Here is a 16,495-nt window from a genome sequence, read left to right as displayed (position 1 = left end):
CTTTTCTGATGAAGGGTCTAGGCCCGAAACGTCAGCCTTCCTGCTCCTATGACGCTGCTTGGCCTGCTGTGTTCATCCAGCTCTACACTTTGTTATCTCAGATTTTCCAGCGTCTGCAGTTCCTACTATCTCTGGGATACATCTCATCAGGTTCTGGGGATTTATGCATGTTTATGCCCACTAAATACCTAATACCTCCTCCTTATCAAGCTTAACATGGTCTAGAACATCACCATCCCAGCTGAAATCCCCAGCTACAATGTCTTTCTCCTCTGTGAATGCAGTTGAGAAATATTAATTTAAGACTTCACCCACATCCACTGGCTCCATGCACAGGTTGCCTCTTTGGTCTCTAATAGTTCCCACTCTTTCCCTGGTAATCCTCTTACTTTTAATACATTACAAAAAACCTTAGGCTTTTTCTTGATCCTATCTGTGAAAAATATTTTATGGCCCCTCTTTGCTCCCCTCATTTCATTTTTAACCAACCCCCTACACTCTGTATACTTTTGAAGGGCCTCCCTTTATTTTTGTTAACCTATTTTTCTAATGAACCTGTTCAGCTGGAACAGGTGGGTCTTGAACCCAGGCCTCCTGGTCCGGGGGAGGGACACTACCACAGTGCCATAAGAGGGCCACCCCTCCCCTCTTTTTATTGTGCTGTACCTATCCTCTTCACCTGTTCAAGTTATTTCACCTTGGAGCAGTCTCTGTCCTCATCCTGGAAGTGTCTCCTCCTGTCGAGAAGGTAAGTACTCATGTTAGATTACTGTTCCACAGACACCTAGTGTTTTCCAAAACTGCAGATTATCCAGAAAGTGAGTGTTAGTCAAATATTGATCTAGTAGAGGTGCCATGTCCAAACCTATTCTGTGCTGATGATCACATTCAGTAAATATTCAGCATGTGTCGGGCTTAATAATTAGGAACAGAAACCCTAGCTGATTTCCTCTTTCTGTGTGTAATTCTGGGGTCACCGAGTAGTGATCAAGGAAAGGCACCCTAGCTTGTCTGATTCAAGGGTTCTGAGGCCAATTATAGTGCCTCGGTTAGAAGCAAACTGCTGGAAATTTGAAATATAAACGGAAAATGCTGGAGAAATTCAGGACTGGCAGCATCTGTAGAGAGAGAAACAGAGTTGACATTTCAAATTGCTTCTTATGCTGTACCTCAAACATTGACCTAACTGAGGTCATCTCAATGCCCAGTCCATGAACTGCACCTGATTCAGGCCGACAAGAAAGAAACTGTCCTCTTTCTAAATTGCAGAGCAGTGTGATGGCACATGCAGGCTGGTGCAGGTACATATAAACTAACTGACATTCCAAGGGGAGCATTACACCATCATAAATGTGTTTGTTTTGAGTCATTAATAGGCCATCTTTGAATTCTAAGGTACTGGAGTGTGTGTGAGGTTCTTGTGTCAATTAGTGCTTATGTTTGAGAATCTCCACCCTCAAACTGTATCCCTTCGTTTTGTGTGCTCTTTTTCTCCAGATCCTCCAACTGCAATGAGGAGCTCCTCCAGTGCAAACCAGGCTGTGGTGTCTCCACAGACAGACGCTGGCAACTACTTGGGTCAGGCAGGCAGATGCTCATACAATCCCCGGTGTCATTGGGCAGACAAATCTCGGCTTGATTTGAAGACGCTGAAGTTTACGAGTGGTGCAGTTTTGCAGGTGGAGACCATTCCACCTGGGATCCTGGACAAGGTTGTCATGTTTTACTGCTGTGTTTCATGTGGCAAAGTGTTCTGGGAGGGTTCTCACTTCAACCGAATAGTGTCCCAATTCCAGGAGGTCCTCCATGTGACTGACAAGAAGACATTTTACCACCTGTGACAGGTCTTGATGCCGCATCGGGAAGTCAATACTCATCTTAGAATAGGCAGAGGAAATGCTCGTCAGTGAGGCAGTGCCTAGTTTTGCTGCTTTATTTCTCCACACATTGCAGCTCTTCTGTTAAGCACATTGTTGTTGCCAGTCTGAAGAAGGCATGCCGAGGTTACATCCAGTCATTGCTTCAGTGATTGGCGAGTCAAACCATTTACCACCTGTTCCCATCTGACCCTACCACTCACCCTGTCCTCGTCCTGCCACTGACCCCACCTTCGCTATTGCAGGTGAGAAAGTGCCTGTTCTGAAGCTGCTGCATGTTATTCTGGTCTGCATGGTTGTTTTAATGATTGTTTTAATGGCCACGGAGACTGTTTTGAATCAAAAGCTGCAAGTTTCTAGAGTGGTTCTCTCGGTCTTCTGCCAGAGATTCTGCAAAGTGCAGGTAGCTCTTTTTTTTTTAAAAAGAGGTTTCCTGTATCACATTTTACATTAATAAACTGGACATTTGCCAAGTTTCTGTGCTGCTTGTTACTACTGAAATAAGAGAATATAATTGCCATAATATCATAAGTTGCATTGCTAAAGATTTCATTTTAAATATTTCAAGAAAAATCCTAAACAGATGTAAAGAACATTATATTTTTTATTGAATGGCTAAAGGATAGAGAAAGCCATTTAGCCCATTGTGTCCATGTTGGTTCAGCAAGGACAACTCAACCAAATTCCACCCCTTCACCATTTCCCTCCAGCCCTGCAATTCTTTCTGTTCTGAAAATGATGCAATTTGCAAAATGATGATCTTTTAAAACCCACCATTGCAGCTGGCTTCTTCACATTTGTGGACAGTGTACTCTAAATCCAAACCATACTCTTCACAAAAGAAATTGTTTCTCCTCATATCGCCCTTGCTTCTGCTGCCAATTTACTGAAATATCTCTCTCTGGTTTTTGATCATTCCATCAAGGGAGCAGTTTTTCACAATCTACTCTGTCCAAACGTGTCTTGATTTTGAACACCTTGATAAAATCTCCTGTCAACTTCCTCCCACAAGGAAAGCAGTCCCAGCTTCTCCCATCTATCCATGTTTCTGAAGTTCCTCATTCCTGGAACTCCTGCTGTGCATATTTTGACATCCTCTCAAAAGCCTTTATATCCTTCTTAAAGTGGGTGTCCACAGATGGACACAGTACTCCAGTTGAGGCCAAACCAGTTTCTGACACAAGTCTAACGTAATTTTTTTAAAAACTTGTTTCTTGGGATGTGGGTGTCTCTGGCTCAGCCAGCATTTATTGACCATCCCTAGCTGCCCTTGAGAAGGTGGTGGTGGTGAGCTTCCTTCTTCATAATTCCAAGATAAAGACCCAGTGACACTGGATGAACAGTGATATAACTCCAAATCAGGATGGCGAGTTGCTTGAAGAGAAAATTGCAGGTGTGATGGTGTTCTTGTGGATCTGTTGTATTGTCCTTCTAGATGGAAATGGTTGTGGGTTTGGGAGGTGCTGTCTAAGGATCTTTGGTGAATTTCTGCAGTGCATTTTGTAGATGGTACACACAGTTATTACTGAGCGTTGGTAGTGGAGGGAGTGAATGTTTCTGAATGTTGTGCCAATCAAGTGGGCTGCTATGTCCTGGATGGTGTCAAGCTTCTTGAGCATGTCACGCACCCATCCAGGCAAGTAAGGAGTATTCCATCACACTCCTATAGATGGTGGTCAGGCTTTGGAGATTCAAGAAATTAGTCACTCACTGCAGGATTCCTCACCTCTGACCTGCTCTTTTAGCCACAATATATGGTTCGTCCAGTTCAGTTTCCAGGCACTCACGTGAGTTGTTTGAGCTGTAATGTCCTGAAATAAATTTGGTTGTCTGAAAACTCCTGAGAGGGAAGACTTTCATTGCTGCATTTTAGGAGATCTTTTGGAGGAGGGAAGTATACAGTAAATGGTAGGACCCTTAGTAACACAAATATACATAGCGATCTAGCCGTACAGGTCCACAGTTCCCTGAAATTGGCAACACAAGTGGATAAGATGGTCAAGAAGGCATATGGCACGCTTGTCTTCATCGGTCAGGCCTACAATATAAAAATTGACAGGTCATGTTGCAGCTGTACAGAATTTTAGTTCGGACACATTTGGAATATTGTGTATAATTCTGGTTGCTGCTGTACCAGAAGGATATGGAGACTTTGGAGTTTACCAGGATGTTGCCTGCTTTGGAGGGTATTAGCTATGAGGACAGATTGGAGGGGTGACCTGTTAGAAGTTGACAATATTATTAGAGACTTGGATAGAATGGATTGTCAGAGTCTTTTTCCCAGTGTGGAAATGTCACTTACTAGAGAATATAGGTTTAACAACAATGATCTGAAATTTCTCCAAGTTCAACTGAATGGGTTTACTGACCTTCAACCAACAAGACTGCCCTGACACACAATGCCTTTCTAAGCTAAAAACCTTTTGTCTCTATCGTGTCTGTATCCCTCCATAATCCCTGCCTATTCATATATCTGTCATATATATTGTTAATTCATACATCTGCCTCTTAAACCTTGCTATTCTATCTGCTCCACCAGCTCCGCTGGCAGTGTACTCCAGGCACTTACCACCCTCTGTGTGAAAGATCTGCTTTTCTCAGCTGCTTTAAACTTGCCCCTTTTATCTTAAACCTATGTTTCTTAATAATGCATCTTTCCTTCCTGCATTAGATCTCCCAAAATGCATCAATCTGCATTTGTCTAGATTAAACTCCATCTACCATCTGCCCGGGTGGCATGGTGGCTCAGTGGTTAGCACTGCTGCCTCACAGCGCCAGGGACCCAGGTTCAATTCCACTGTCTCTGTGGAGTTTGCACGTTCTCCCTTTGTTTGCTTGGGTTTCCTCCCACAGTCCAAAGATGTGCAGGCTAGGTGGATTGGCCATGCTAAATTGCCCATAGCATTCAGGGATGTGTAGATTAGGTGGGTTATAGGGGGATGGGTCTGGGTAGGATGCTCTGAAGGTCAGCGTGGACTTATTGGGCCAAAGGGCCTGTTTCCACACTGTAGCCATTTTATGAAATCGTTCCTCGACCCAAGCCTATCTATATCCTGCTGTATCCTATGGCAATTCTCTTCACTATCCGCAGCTCACCCAAGCTTTGTGTCATCTGCAAAGTAACTAATCAGGCCACCTACATTCTTCTCCAAATCATTTATAAATATTACGAACACCACTGGGCACAGATTTCCAAGCTGAAAAACACCCTCTAATGCTAATCTCTGTCTTCTATGACTAAACCAGTTCTGTATCCATCTCACTGGCTAAATGCGGGTCCCATGTGACTTTTGTATCAATCTGCCATGCGATACCTTGCTAAAGTCCATTTAGACATCTATCACCCTGCGCTAATCAATCATATTTGTCACTTCCTCAGAAAACTGAATCAAATTTTGAGACATGTCCTTCCCTGCACAAAGCTATGCTGCCTATCACTAATAAGTCCATATTCTCCCAAATGTGAGTAAATCCTATCGCTGAGAATCTTCTCCAATAATTTCCCTAACACTGCATAATGTTGACTGGCCTGTAGGATTATCCCTGTTGCCCTTCTTAAATAAAGGAACAACATAGGATATTCTGCAGTCCTCTGGGACCTCTCCTGTGACTAAAGAGGATATAAAGATTCCATACAAGGTCGCAGCAGTTTCCTCACCTGCCCCCACCCCCCACCCCACTATTCTGGGTCCCATTAGGTCCTGGAAATTGTCTATCTTAATGCTTTTCAAAACACCCATCATCACTTCATTTCTTATGTCAACATGCCCTAGAATATCAACAAACTCCTCCCAAGACTTACCATACACCATGACCTTCTTCTTTGTGAAAACTGATGCAAAGTATTTGTTAAGGACCTCACCCACTTCCTCCAGCTCCATGCATAGATTCCCTCCTTTGTCCTTGAGTGGACCTAACCTTTCCCTATATATAAAAGACCTTGAAAATTTCCTTAAACGTGTTTGCCAAAGACATTTCATGGCCTTGCTTAGCCCTGCTAATTCCTTATAGAGTCATAGAGATGTACAGCATGGAAAAGACGCTTCAGTCCAACTCATCCATGCCAACCAGATATCCGAAATTAATTTAGTTCTATTTAACAGGATTTGGCCCCTATCCATCTTAAACCCTTCCTGTTCATGTACCAATCCAGATGTCTTTTAAATGTTGTAATTATACCAGCCCCCACCACTTCCTCTGGCAATATTTCAGTTCTTTCCTTCTGTCTTTGTATTCTTCGAGGGCTCTGTCTGTCTTCAGTTTCTTATACCTTACATATGCCTCCTTTTATTTTGAGTAAGGTCTCAGTTTCTCTTGCCATCCAACGTTCCTGAATCTTGTCATCCTCATCCTTCACCTTATCCTTTATTTTCACAGGAACATGCTGATCCTGAACTCTAATCAACTGGCCTTTAAAAGATTCCTACATGCGAGATGTGGATTTACCCTCATACAGCTTCCCCCAATCTATATTCACCAGTTCCTGCCTAATATTGTGGTAGTTAGCCTTCACCCAATTTAATACTTACATTCAGGACAACACTTGTCCTTATCCATAAGTAGCTTAAAACTTCCAGAATTATGGTCACGGTTCCTGAAATGCACCCCCACTGAAATTTGCTAATGTTTCGAGTATGGATGATTCTTATCAGAACTTCATCTAGACTCGAAACGTTAGCTTGCTGTCCCTCCATGGGTGCTGTCTGACCCGCTGTAATTGCCAGCATTTGTTGTTTTCAGTACAGATTCCAGCATCTGCAGTAATTTGCTCCCACTGAAATTTGGATGTTCTGACTGGGCTGATTCCCCAACACCAGGTCTAGTATGGCCCTTTCCCTTGTAGGACTATTAACATCTCAATGGCTGAAATTATCTCTGTGCATCTGAACATCTTTATTTATGTCAGCATATCTAAGCATCTCTGTCAGTGTCTTGTTGTGTCTGAATATCTATGTATCTGCCTTTTCCTCTTGTGTATTTGAATAATTGTGATTGTAACCAAAACCCATTTTGAATATCTCAATATTCCTCTATCAGAATAACTCAGAGTTCTGAATACCTCTAGATGGATCAGAATATCTACATATAGTCCAGGACAGAGGAGGATCACCAATAATTTGTTAATTTGTGCATGGAGCCAGAGGATTTAGGTTGTGTTCATTTAACACTTTGTGCTAGTACTCATCAGTAAGAGGGATGATGTGAATATTGAAATCAGGCAAAGGGACTGTGATATATTTAAACAAATTTTCCTAGAGAGGAGATTCTGAGTGCAGTAGCTGGCTTAAAAGTTGATAAATCTCCAGAGCTGGATGAAATGTATCCCAGGTTGTTGAATGAGGCAAAGGAGGAAATAGCAGGGGGACTGGAAAAAATTTCAATTCCTCTCTGGCAACGGGAAATGTGCTGGAGTACTGAAGGACAGCCAATGATTCAAGAAAGGAACAAGGGATAAGCCTGCAAACTACAAACCCATGAGTCCAGCCTCAGTAGTGGAGAAACTATTAATAGCAGTTCTAAGGGACAGAATTAATCTGCCCTTGGAGAAGCAGGGATTAATCAAGAACAGTCAGCAAGGTTTTGTTAAGGGGAGTTCATGTCTGACCATTTGATTAAATTTTTTGAATAGATAACCACGTGTGTAGATGAAGGCAATGTTTTCGATGTGGTCTATTTGTACTTCAGGAAGGCTTTTGATAAGATCTTGCATGGGAGACTGATAGCAAAGGTAAGAGCCCATAGGATCTAAGGAAATTTAGAAAATTGGATGGAGAATTGGCAGGAAGTAGTAGTTGTTGGTTTTGATGGGGTTTTTCGTATACTGGAAGCCTGTGTCCAGTGGGGTCCCATAAGGGTCAATGTTGTGGCCCTTGCTGTTTGTGGTTTGTATGAATGACATAGACTTAAATGTAAGAGGGTTAATCGATAGATTTTTGAATGACATGAAAGTTGATGGGGTGGTAAATAGTGAGTGGGGTAGCCTTAGACTACAGGAGGACACAGATGGACTTGTCAGATGGGTTGATTGGTTGGAAATTAAATTCAATCCAGATAATTGTGAGATAATGCCCTTGGGCAGGACAAAAAAAAATAGGGATACCTGATAAATGGTAGGATCCTGGGAAGCACCGTGGATCGGGGGACTTTGGTATGCACGCCCACTAATCCACCTTAAGATATCAGGACAAATAGGTAGAGTGGTTAAAAAGTAAATGGCATACTTGCCTTCATTACCCGAGGCTTAAAGGTGAGCTAGAATTAGAATATTGTGTGCAGTTCTTGAATCTACTTTATAGAAGGGACGTAACTGCACTGGAGAAGGTCTTGAGAACCAGGATGTTGCTGGAGAGTTTGTATTTTTGTTTATTCATTCATAGGCTGTCACTGACTGGATCAGCATTTATTGCCCAGAAGGCAGTTAAGAGTCAACCACATTGCTGTGGGTCCTGAGTCACATGTAGGCCAGACCAGGTAAGGATGGCAGTTTCCTTCCCTGAAGGACATTAGTGATCCAGATGAGCTTTTCCTGACAATCGGCAATGGTTTCAGGGTCATCATTAGATTCTTAATTCCAGATTATACTTGAATTCAAATTCCACCATCTGCCGTGGCGGGATTCAAACCCAGGTCCCTAGAACATTAACTGGGTCTCTGGTTTAATAGTCCAGTGATAACAGGCCATCACCCAGCCATTCTAATGATGAAGAGAGATTTGACAAACTGGGGTTGTTGTGCTTGGAGTAAAAGAGAATGGGCGGAGACGGCATAATTGAGATGTATAAAACTGAGAGAATAGACAGGATAGACAGAAAGAAACTTTTCCCTTGATCAGGGAAATCAGTAGCCGGGGGCATAACTTTAACGTAAGGGTAAGAAGGTTTAGAGGAGATGGGTGTTGATGGGAACATCTCTAAATTTGCAAATGATACAAAGTTAGGGAGAATAACAAATTGTAAGAATGATGCTGAGTGACCTCAGAGGGACATTGACAACTTGGCCAAATGGGAAGGCACTTGGCAGATGAATTTTAATGCAGAGAAATATGAGGTAATGCATTTTGGTGGGAGGAACACAGAGAGACAATACAGGCTCAATAGTACAACTTTGAGGGAGCACAGGAGCAGTGGGCATTATTCTCTGAAGGTGGCCAGGTAATTTGAAACAGTTATTAAAATGTCTTACAGGATTTTTGTGTTTATAAATAGGGGCATAGGGTATAAAAGCAAGGAGGTGATGCTACACCTCTACAAATCATTGGCCAGAACACATCTGGAGTATTGTATTCAGTTCTGGGCACCTTATTTAAGGAAGGATGTTAAAGGTATGGAGACTGCACAATATTTACCAGAATGATACCTAGAATGAGGGATTTGAGATTACAGGAAAGATTAGAGAAATTGGCCTAACTCTGCTTGGAGCAGAGATTAAAAGGTGACCTTATTGAGGTGTTCAATAAAATTATTAACAATTTTGACAGGGTAAAGAAAGATATTCTGTTTCCACTAATTGTTATATCAAAAACTAGGGGTCACAACTTCGAGACTCAATAAGAGAGCTAGGAGTGAGATGAGGAGAAATTTGGAATATTACTAATGGTTCTGGTCGCCACACTACCAGAAGGATGTGGAGGCTTTGGAGAGGGCACAATAAAGGTTTACTAGGATGTTGCCTGGTTTGGAGGGTGTTAGCTATGAGGAAAGATTGGACAAACTTGGTTTGTTTTCACTTGAACATCAGAGACTGAGGGTGACCTGATAGAAGTTTACTACATTATGAAAAACGTGGATAGAATGGATAGTCAGAGTCTTTTACGTAGGGTAATAATGTCAATTACTGGAGGAACACGGGTTTAAAGTAAAAGGAGGAAAGTTTAAAGGCGATGTGAGAGGCAAGTCTTTAACACAGAATGCCTGGACTGTGCTGCCAGAAGAGGCAGTAGAAGCAGATACAATAGCATTGTTTGGGAGGCATCTTGACAGATACATGAATAGGCAGGGAATAAAGAGATACTGACCGTGTAGAGCGAAGGGTTTTTAGTTTAGAAGAGAGTCATGTGTTGGCACAGGCTTGGTAAGCTGAAGACCCTGTTCCTGTGCTGCACTGTTCTTTGCTCTTTACTCAGAGTTGTTAGGATTTGGAATGCACTGCCTGGAATAGTGGTGAAGGAGGATTCAATAGGCAGTTTCCATTGGAAACTTCCTGATGATTACCATGTAGCATCCTCCCTCTGTTGATGAATCAGTACTCCTCCATGAAGCAATGAAGGTGGCAAGGATGCAGAATGAATTCTGGGTGGGGGTTTTCAATGCTCATCAGGCTCGAGTGGCTTGGCAGGAACAATACTGGTCATGACCTTAAGAACATAGTTGCTAGACTGGGTCTGCAGCAGATGGTGAGGGAACCAACAAGAAAGAAAAACATTCTTGACTTCATCTTCACCAATCTGCCTGCTGCAGATGTGGATAGTCCTTGTGGAGAATTCACATCGAGAACACCTTCCGTCGTGTTGTGTGGCATTATCATTGTGCTAAATGGGTTAGAGTTCAAACAGATTGAACAACTCAAGACTGGGTATTCATGAAGTGCTGAGAGCCATCTACAGCAACAGAATTGTACTCCAGTACAATCTGTAATCTCATGGCCTGACATATCCTCCACTCAACCATTACCATCAGACCAAAGAATCAACCCTGGTTCAGTGAAGAGTGCATTAGGACATACCTAAAAATGATGTGTCAACCTGGTGAAGCTACCAAACAGGAATACTTGCATGCCAACAGCATGAACAGCAAGTGATGGACAGAGCTAAGTGATTCCACCATCAACAGATCTCTGCAGTCCTGCCACACCCAGTTGTGGATGGTGGTGGACAATCCCTGGAGCAGGCTCCACAAATACCTCCATCCTAAATGAAGGCAGTGACCAACACATCAGTGCAAAAGTTAAAGCTGAAGCAATCACAGCAATCTTCAGCCAGAAATGCCAAGTGTTGATCCATCTCGGCCTCCACCAATGGTCCCAGCATCACAGCCACCAGACTGAAGACAATTGGATTCATTCCACATGATCTTAAGAAATGGTTGGCGGCAGTGGATATTACAAAGGCTATAGGCCCTCACACATTCCAGCAACAATACTGAAGACTTGTGATCCAGAACTTGCCGCTCCCCTAGCCAAGCCGTTTCAGTACGGTTACAACACTGGCATCTACCCAGCAATGTGGAAAATTGCTCAGGTATTTCCTGTGCACAAAAATCAGGACAAATCCAATTTGGCCAATTACCAGTTCATCAGTCTACTCTCAATCACCAGTAAAGTGATGGAAGGTGTCATCAACAGTGCTATCGAGCAGCACCTGCTCAGCAATAACCTGCTCAGTGACGCCGAGTTTGGGTTCCTCCAGGGCTATTCAGCTCCTAACCTCATTACAGCCTTGGTTCAAACATAGACAGAAGAATTCCAAAGCTTTGAAGTGAGAGTGACAGGTCTTGGCTTCAAATCCATATTTAACAGAGCATGGCATCAAGGAGCCCTAGGAAAACTGAAATCTGTTGGAATCAGGGCAAGCTGTCCACTGGTTGAAGTCATACCTACCACGCAGGAAGATGTTTGTGGTTGTTAGTGATCAGTCATCAAAGCTCCAGGACATCTGTGCACGTGTTCTTCAGGGTATGTCCTCAGCCTAGCCGTCTTTTTAGCTGCTTCATCAATTATCTTCCCTCCATTATAAGGTCAGAAGTGGGGATATTTGACGATGATTGCGAAATGTTCAGCACCATTTGTGACTCCTCAGATACTGAAGCAGTTTACGTACAAATGCAACCAGATCTGAAGTAACAGGATTGGATTGACAAGTGGCAAATAACATTCACACCACACAAATACCAGGTAATGATCGTCTTCAATAAGAGACAATCTAGCCACACCACGCCTTGACATTCAATGGTATTATCATCACTGAATCCCCCACTATCAAAATCCTGAGGGTTCCTATTGACCAGAAACTCAACTGGACTCACCATATAAATAGAGTAGCTACAAAAGTAGATCAAAGGTTAGGAATACTGCAGCGAGTAACTCATCTCTGACTCCCCAAAGTCTGTCCATCATCCACAAGGTACAAGTCAAGATTGTGACAGAATACTCCCCACTTAACTGGATAAGTATAGCTCCAACAGCACTTAAGAAGTTTGGCACCATATCCATAAACATTCACTCCCTCCACCACCAATGCTCATTTGCAACAATGTGTGCCATCTACACGATACACTACAAAAATACCCTCTGAGGAGTTTTTAGATTTTTTAGATTTTTACAGCTCAAACAACTTATGTGAGCGACTGGAAACTGAACTGGACTAGCCACATATTGTGGCTAAAAGAGGTCAGAGGTGAGGAATCTTGCAGTGAGTAATTCACATCTTGACTCCCCAAAGCCTGTCCACCATCTACAAGGCAAAAGTCGGGAGTGGTATGCAACACTCCCCACTTGCTTCGATGGGTACCTGGAGCACTCAAGAAGCTTGACACCATCCAGGACACAGCAGCCTGCTTGATAGGCACCGCATTCAGAAACTTTCTAGCCTTCACTACCAATGCTAGGTAGCAGCAGTGTATATTATCTATAAGACGCATTGCAGAAATTCACCAAGGCTCCTTAAACAGCAACTTTGAAACCCAAGACCATGTCCATCTAGAAGGATAAGAGAAATAGGTTACTAGGAACGCCACCACGTGCAAGCTCCCCTCCAAGCCACTCGCCACCCTGACTTGGAAATATGTCGCTGTTCCTTCACTGTTGTTGGGTCAAAATCCTGAAATTCCTTCCATCAGGGCATTATGGACCTACCAACAGCACATGAATTGCAGTGGTTCAAGAAGGAACCTCATCACCACCTTCTCAAGGGTAACTAGGGACAACAATAAGTGCTGGCCCAGCCAGCACAGCCCACATCCCTTGAATGAATAAAAATAAAGGTTTCAAAAGTGACCTGCATACATATTTGAATTTAGAGGGCTTTGAAGTTAGGACTAGAGAATAGGATGAGCTGGATAACTCTTTCGGGAGCTGATGCACACATGATCAATCGAATGGCCTCCTTGTGTGGTAAAATTCTATGATTCTATGGCAGATGTGGATTAAAACATTTTCATCCAGGGGCCTTTTTTGGTGCTGCAGATCTCTATGACTATGTGAGTAACAGGTAGACAGGAGTGAAGAAGTTGTTTGGTACACTTGCCTTTATTGGTCAGTGCCTTGAGTATCGGAGTTGGGATGTCATGTTGTGCTGTACCATATATTGGTTAGGCCATTTCTGGAAAATTGCATTCAGTTTTGGTCATCCTGCTATAGGAAAGATATTGTTAAACTTGAAAGGGTGCAGAAAAGATTTACCATCATGTTGCTGGGTTTGGAGAATTTGAGTTACAGAGAGAGGCTGAATAGGCTGGGGCTATTTTCCCTGGAGCATCGTTAGCTAAACCTTCCAGAGGTTTATAACATCATAGGGACAGGGTGAATAGTCAAGGTCTTTTCCCCACTGTAGGAGAGTCCAAAACTAGAGGGGATAGGTTTAAGGTGAGAGAAGAAAGATATAAAAGGGGTCTACAGGGCAACTTTTCACATAGGGGGTTGTCATGTATGGAACAAGCTGCCAGAAGAAGTGGTGGAGGTTGGTACAATTACAGCATTTAAAAAAATATCTGGATGGGTACATGAATAGGAAGGGTTTAGAGGGTTATGGACAAATGCTGGCAAATGGGATTCTATTGATTTAGAGTGTCTGGTCAGCAAGAACAAATTGGACTGAAGGATCTGTTTCTATGCTGTATAACTCTATGACTCTTAATACACACAGAATATGCCCTGCAGCCCACATCTGCACCAGGTCCTGTCCAATATCCAGGCTGAGCAGCTGTGCACAAAAACTGGACATCCCAGCAAGATTTTACACCTAAAAGAGCAAGGAGAAAAAAATGTTTTATGTGTAAAACTTTTTCACCTCAACCTTTCAATTGTTCACCAAGACCCCTTCCCCTGCTGGGATTTGGGAAAATAGAGCTCTCAGGTAAGCCCTTCCAAATCTGTCAGAATATACCAGCATTGGCCTGTGTGCCTGCTCTGTTCACCATAACCTCCAACTCTGACGCCCTGAGGGATCAGGATTGTACCTTCCTGCTTGCATACAGACACACACACACACACACACACACACTTACTCTTGCATCTGGACACTTCACCCACCCTATTTACATGTGTCAGGATGACATTGAATCCCACTCAAGCTCAGTTCCTTCCTTCCCCTAGAGCTTGTGACCTTCTGTTCCCAGGGTTTTGAACCCTCTCAGAGACCTAGAACCCTCCTTCACCCCCAGCCTAGGATCCTCACTCAACCTAGGACTCCACACCCTCCCTCCCCACTGGTTGAGAGTCTCCCCAACCCCGTTTCTCTCAGGCCTGGAACTCTCCCTGCAGTGACCCCCATATGTTTAGTAAATGTCGGCATCTCAAAGAACTTCACCTCAGAGGATGGTCAAACTTCTGTAGTATTAAGGCATTGAAAGGAGGTCAGGAAGGATTGACAAAGAATTGATGTGGGGATCAGTATTGTTAGGAGAATGGTAAGAAAATTAAATATATATATCTCAATGAATAGAGAGAGAGAAATTGATTTCAATTATTGGAGCATGGTCACCAGAACCATTTGGACAGCTTTTAAGTAAACAAATATCCAGATGTGCTGTACAGAGGGCTTTAAATTAAATACTGGGGGTTTGGCCAGGGTTCATATAAGGAATGATTTCGAATGTTAAGTGGAAAGAACAAGAGTTGAGATGTGGGTAATGGCAGCCATTAGTGTGAAGTAGGAAGAGACAGAGTGTACAAACATAAAAGTGCTATGTGATCAGTTATGTGGCAGATCTTTGCATCCTCTTTAGCCACAGGCAACTTCCCAGAAGACTAGAGAATAGCCAATGTTGTTGCTTTGTTCAAGAAGGGCAACAGGGATAATCCAGAAAAATATAGGCTGGTGAGCCTTCCATCAGTGGTAGGGCAATTGTTGGAGAAGATTCTTAACAACAGGATTTATTTGCTTTTGGAGAAGAATAGTCTTATTAGGGATAGTCAGCATGGCTTTATGCAGGGGAGGTCTTGTCTCACAAACTTGATTGAGTTTTTTGAGGAAGAGCTGACGACGATTAATGAGGGTGAGGTTGTTGTCTACATGGACTTTAATAAAGCACTTGACAAGGTCCCTAATGGTAGGCTGGAGGAATAAAACTGCATGGAATCCGTGGTGAGTTGGCAATTTGGATACATAATTTGCTTGGCCATAGAAGACAGAGTGTAGTTGTGGAGGGGTTTTTCTGACTGGAGATCTGTGACCAGTGGAGTTCTGCAAGGATCAATGTTGCAATCTCTGTTGTCTGTCAGATATATAAGTGATTTGGATGAAGATGTCGGTGGTCTGATTAGCAAGTCTGCAGATCACATGAAAATTGATAGGTTTGTGTATGGTGAGGAAGGATATTGAAAGGATGCAGCTGGATATGGATCAGCTCTAAATTTAGATGGAGAAATGGCGGATGCAGTTTAATTCAGACAAGTGTCAGGTGATTTTAGGATGTCAATTTCAAGAGGAAAGTATACAGTAAATGGCTGGACCCTCAGGAGCATTGACATACAGAGGGATCTTGAGGTCCAAGTCCATAGCTTCCTACAGGTGGCAACACAAGTGGATAAGGTATCAAAGAAGGCAGATGGCCTGCTTGCCTTCATCAATCAGGGTATTGAGTATAAAAGTTTGCAAGTCATGCTACAACAAGACTTTGGTCAGGCCACATTTAAAGTCATTGAGTCATGGAGTAATACAACATGCAAACAGGTACCATGCTAACAGGTACCATGCTGACCATGGTGCCCACTCAGCTAGTTCCATTTGTCCGCGTTTGGTCCATATCCCTCTAAACCCTTCCCATCCATGTACCTATCCAAATGTTTTTAAAATGTTGCTATTGTACCTGCCTTAACCATTTTTTCTGGCAGCCCATTCCATATACACACCACTCTCTGTGTGAAGAAGTTGCCCCTCAGCTCCTTCTTAAATCTTTGCCCTCTTACCTTAAACCTATGCCTGTCATGATTTTATACACCTTAATAAGGTCACCCCTCATTCTCCTATGTTCCAAGGAATAAAGTCCTATCCTGGACAACCTCTCCCTATAACTCAGGCCTACTAGTCCTGGCAACATCCTTTTAAAATCTTCTTTGTACACTTCCTAGTTTAACTATGTCTTTCCTATAACGGTGACAAAAACTGTCCAAGTGCAGCCTCACCAATGACTTATACAACTGTAACATAACGTCCCAAATCCTATACTCAATGTCTCAACCGATGAAGGCCAGCATGCTAAATGCCTTCTTCACCACCCTGTCTGCCTGTGACGCTGCTTTCAATGAACTATGTACTTGTACTCCTGTGTCCCTCTGTTCCACAACACTCCCCAGGACCTTACCATTTACTGTATAAGTCCTACCTTGGTTTGACTTTCCAAAGTGCAACACCTCACACTAACAAGTATTGAACCACATTTGCCAATCCTCAGCCCACTTCCCCA

At 43.0% G+C, this 16,495-nt stretch overlaps 1 protein-coding gene across 1 annotated transcript in view; it reads left to right on the top strand.

The window, feature by feature from the left end:
* Positions 1 to 2,350, top strand: part of LOC125486409 (exonuclease mut-7 homolog) — a 39,212-nt gene extending 36,862 nt beyond the window's left edge. The window contains exon 2 of the mRNA XM_048613835.1: positions 1,498 to 2,350. Within this exon, the coding sequence (XP_048469792.1) occupies positions 1,498 to 1,841 (344 nt within the window). The 3' untranslated portion in view covers positions 1,842 to 2,350. The remainder of the gene's footprint in view (positions 1 to 1,497) is intronic.
* The last annotated feature ends 14,145 nt before the right edge of the window (positions 2,351 to 16,495 follow it).

This window comes from Rhincodon typus, chromosome 28 (assembly GCF_021869965.1).
Source record: "Rhincodon typus isolate 14 chromosome 28, sRhiTyp1.1, whole genome shotgun sequence".
NCBI lineage: Eukaryota > Metazoa > Chordata > Chondrichthyes > Orectolobiformes > Rhincodontidae > Rhincodon > Rhincodon typus.
This window is presented reverse-complemented; position numbering and strand designations above follow the sequence as displayed.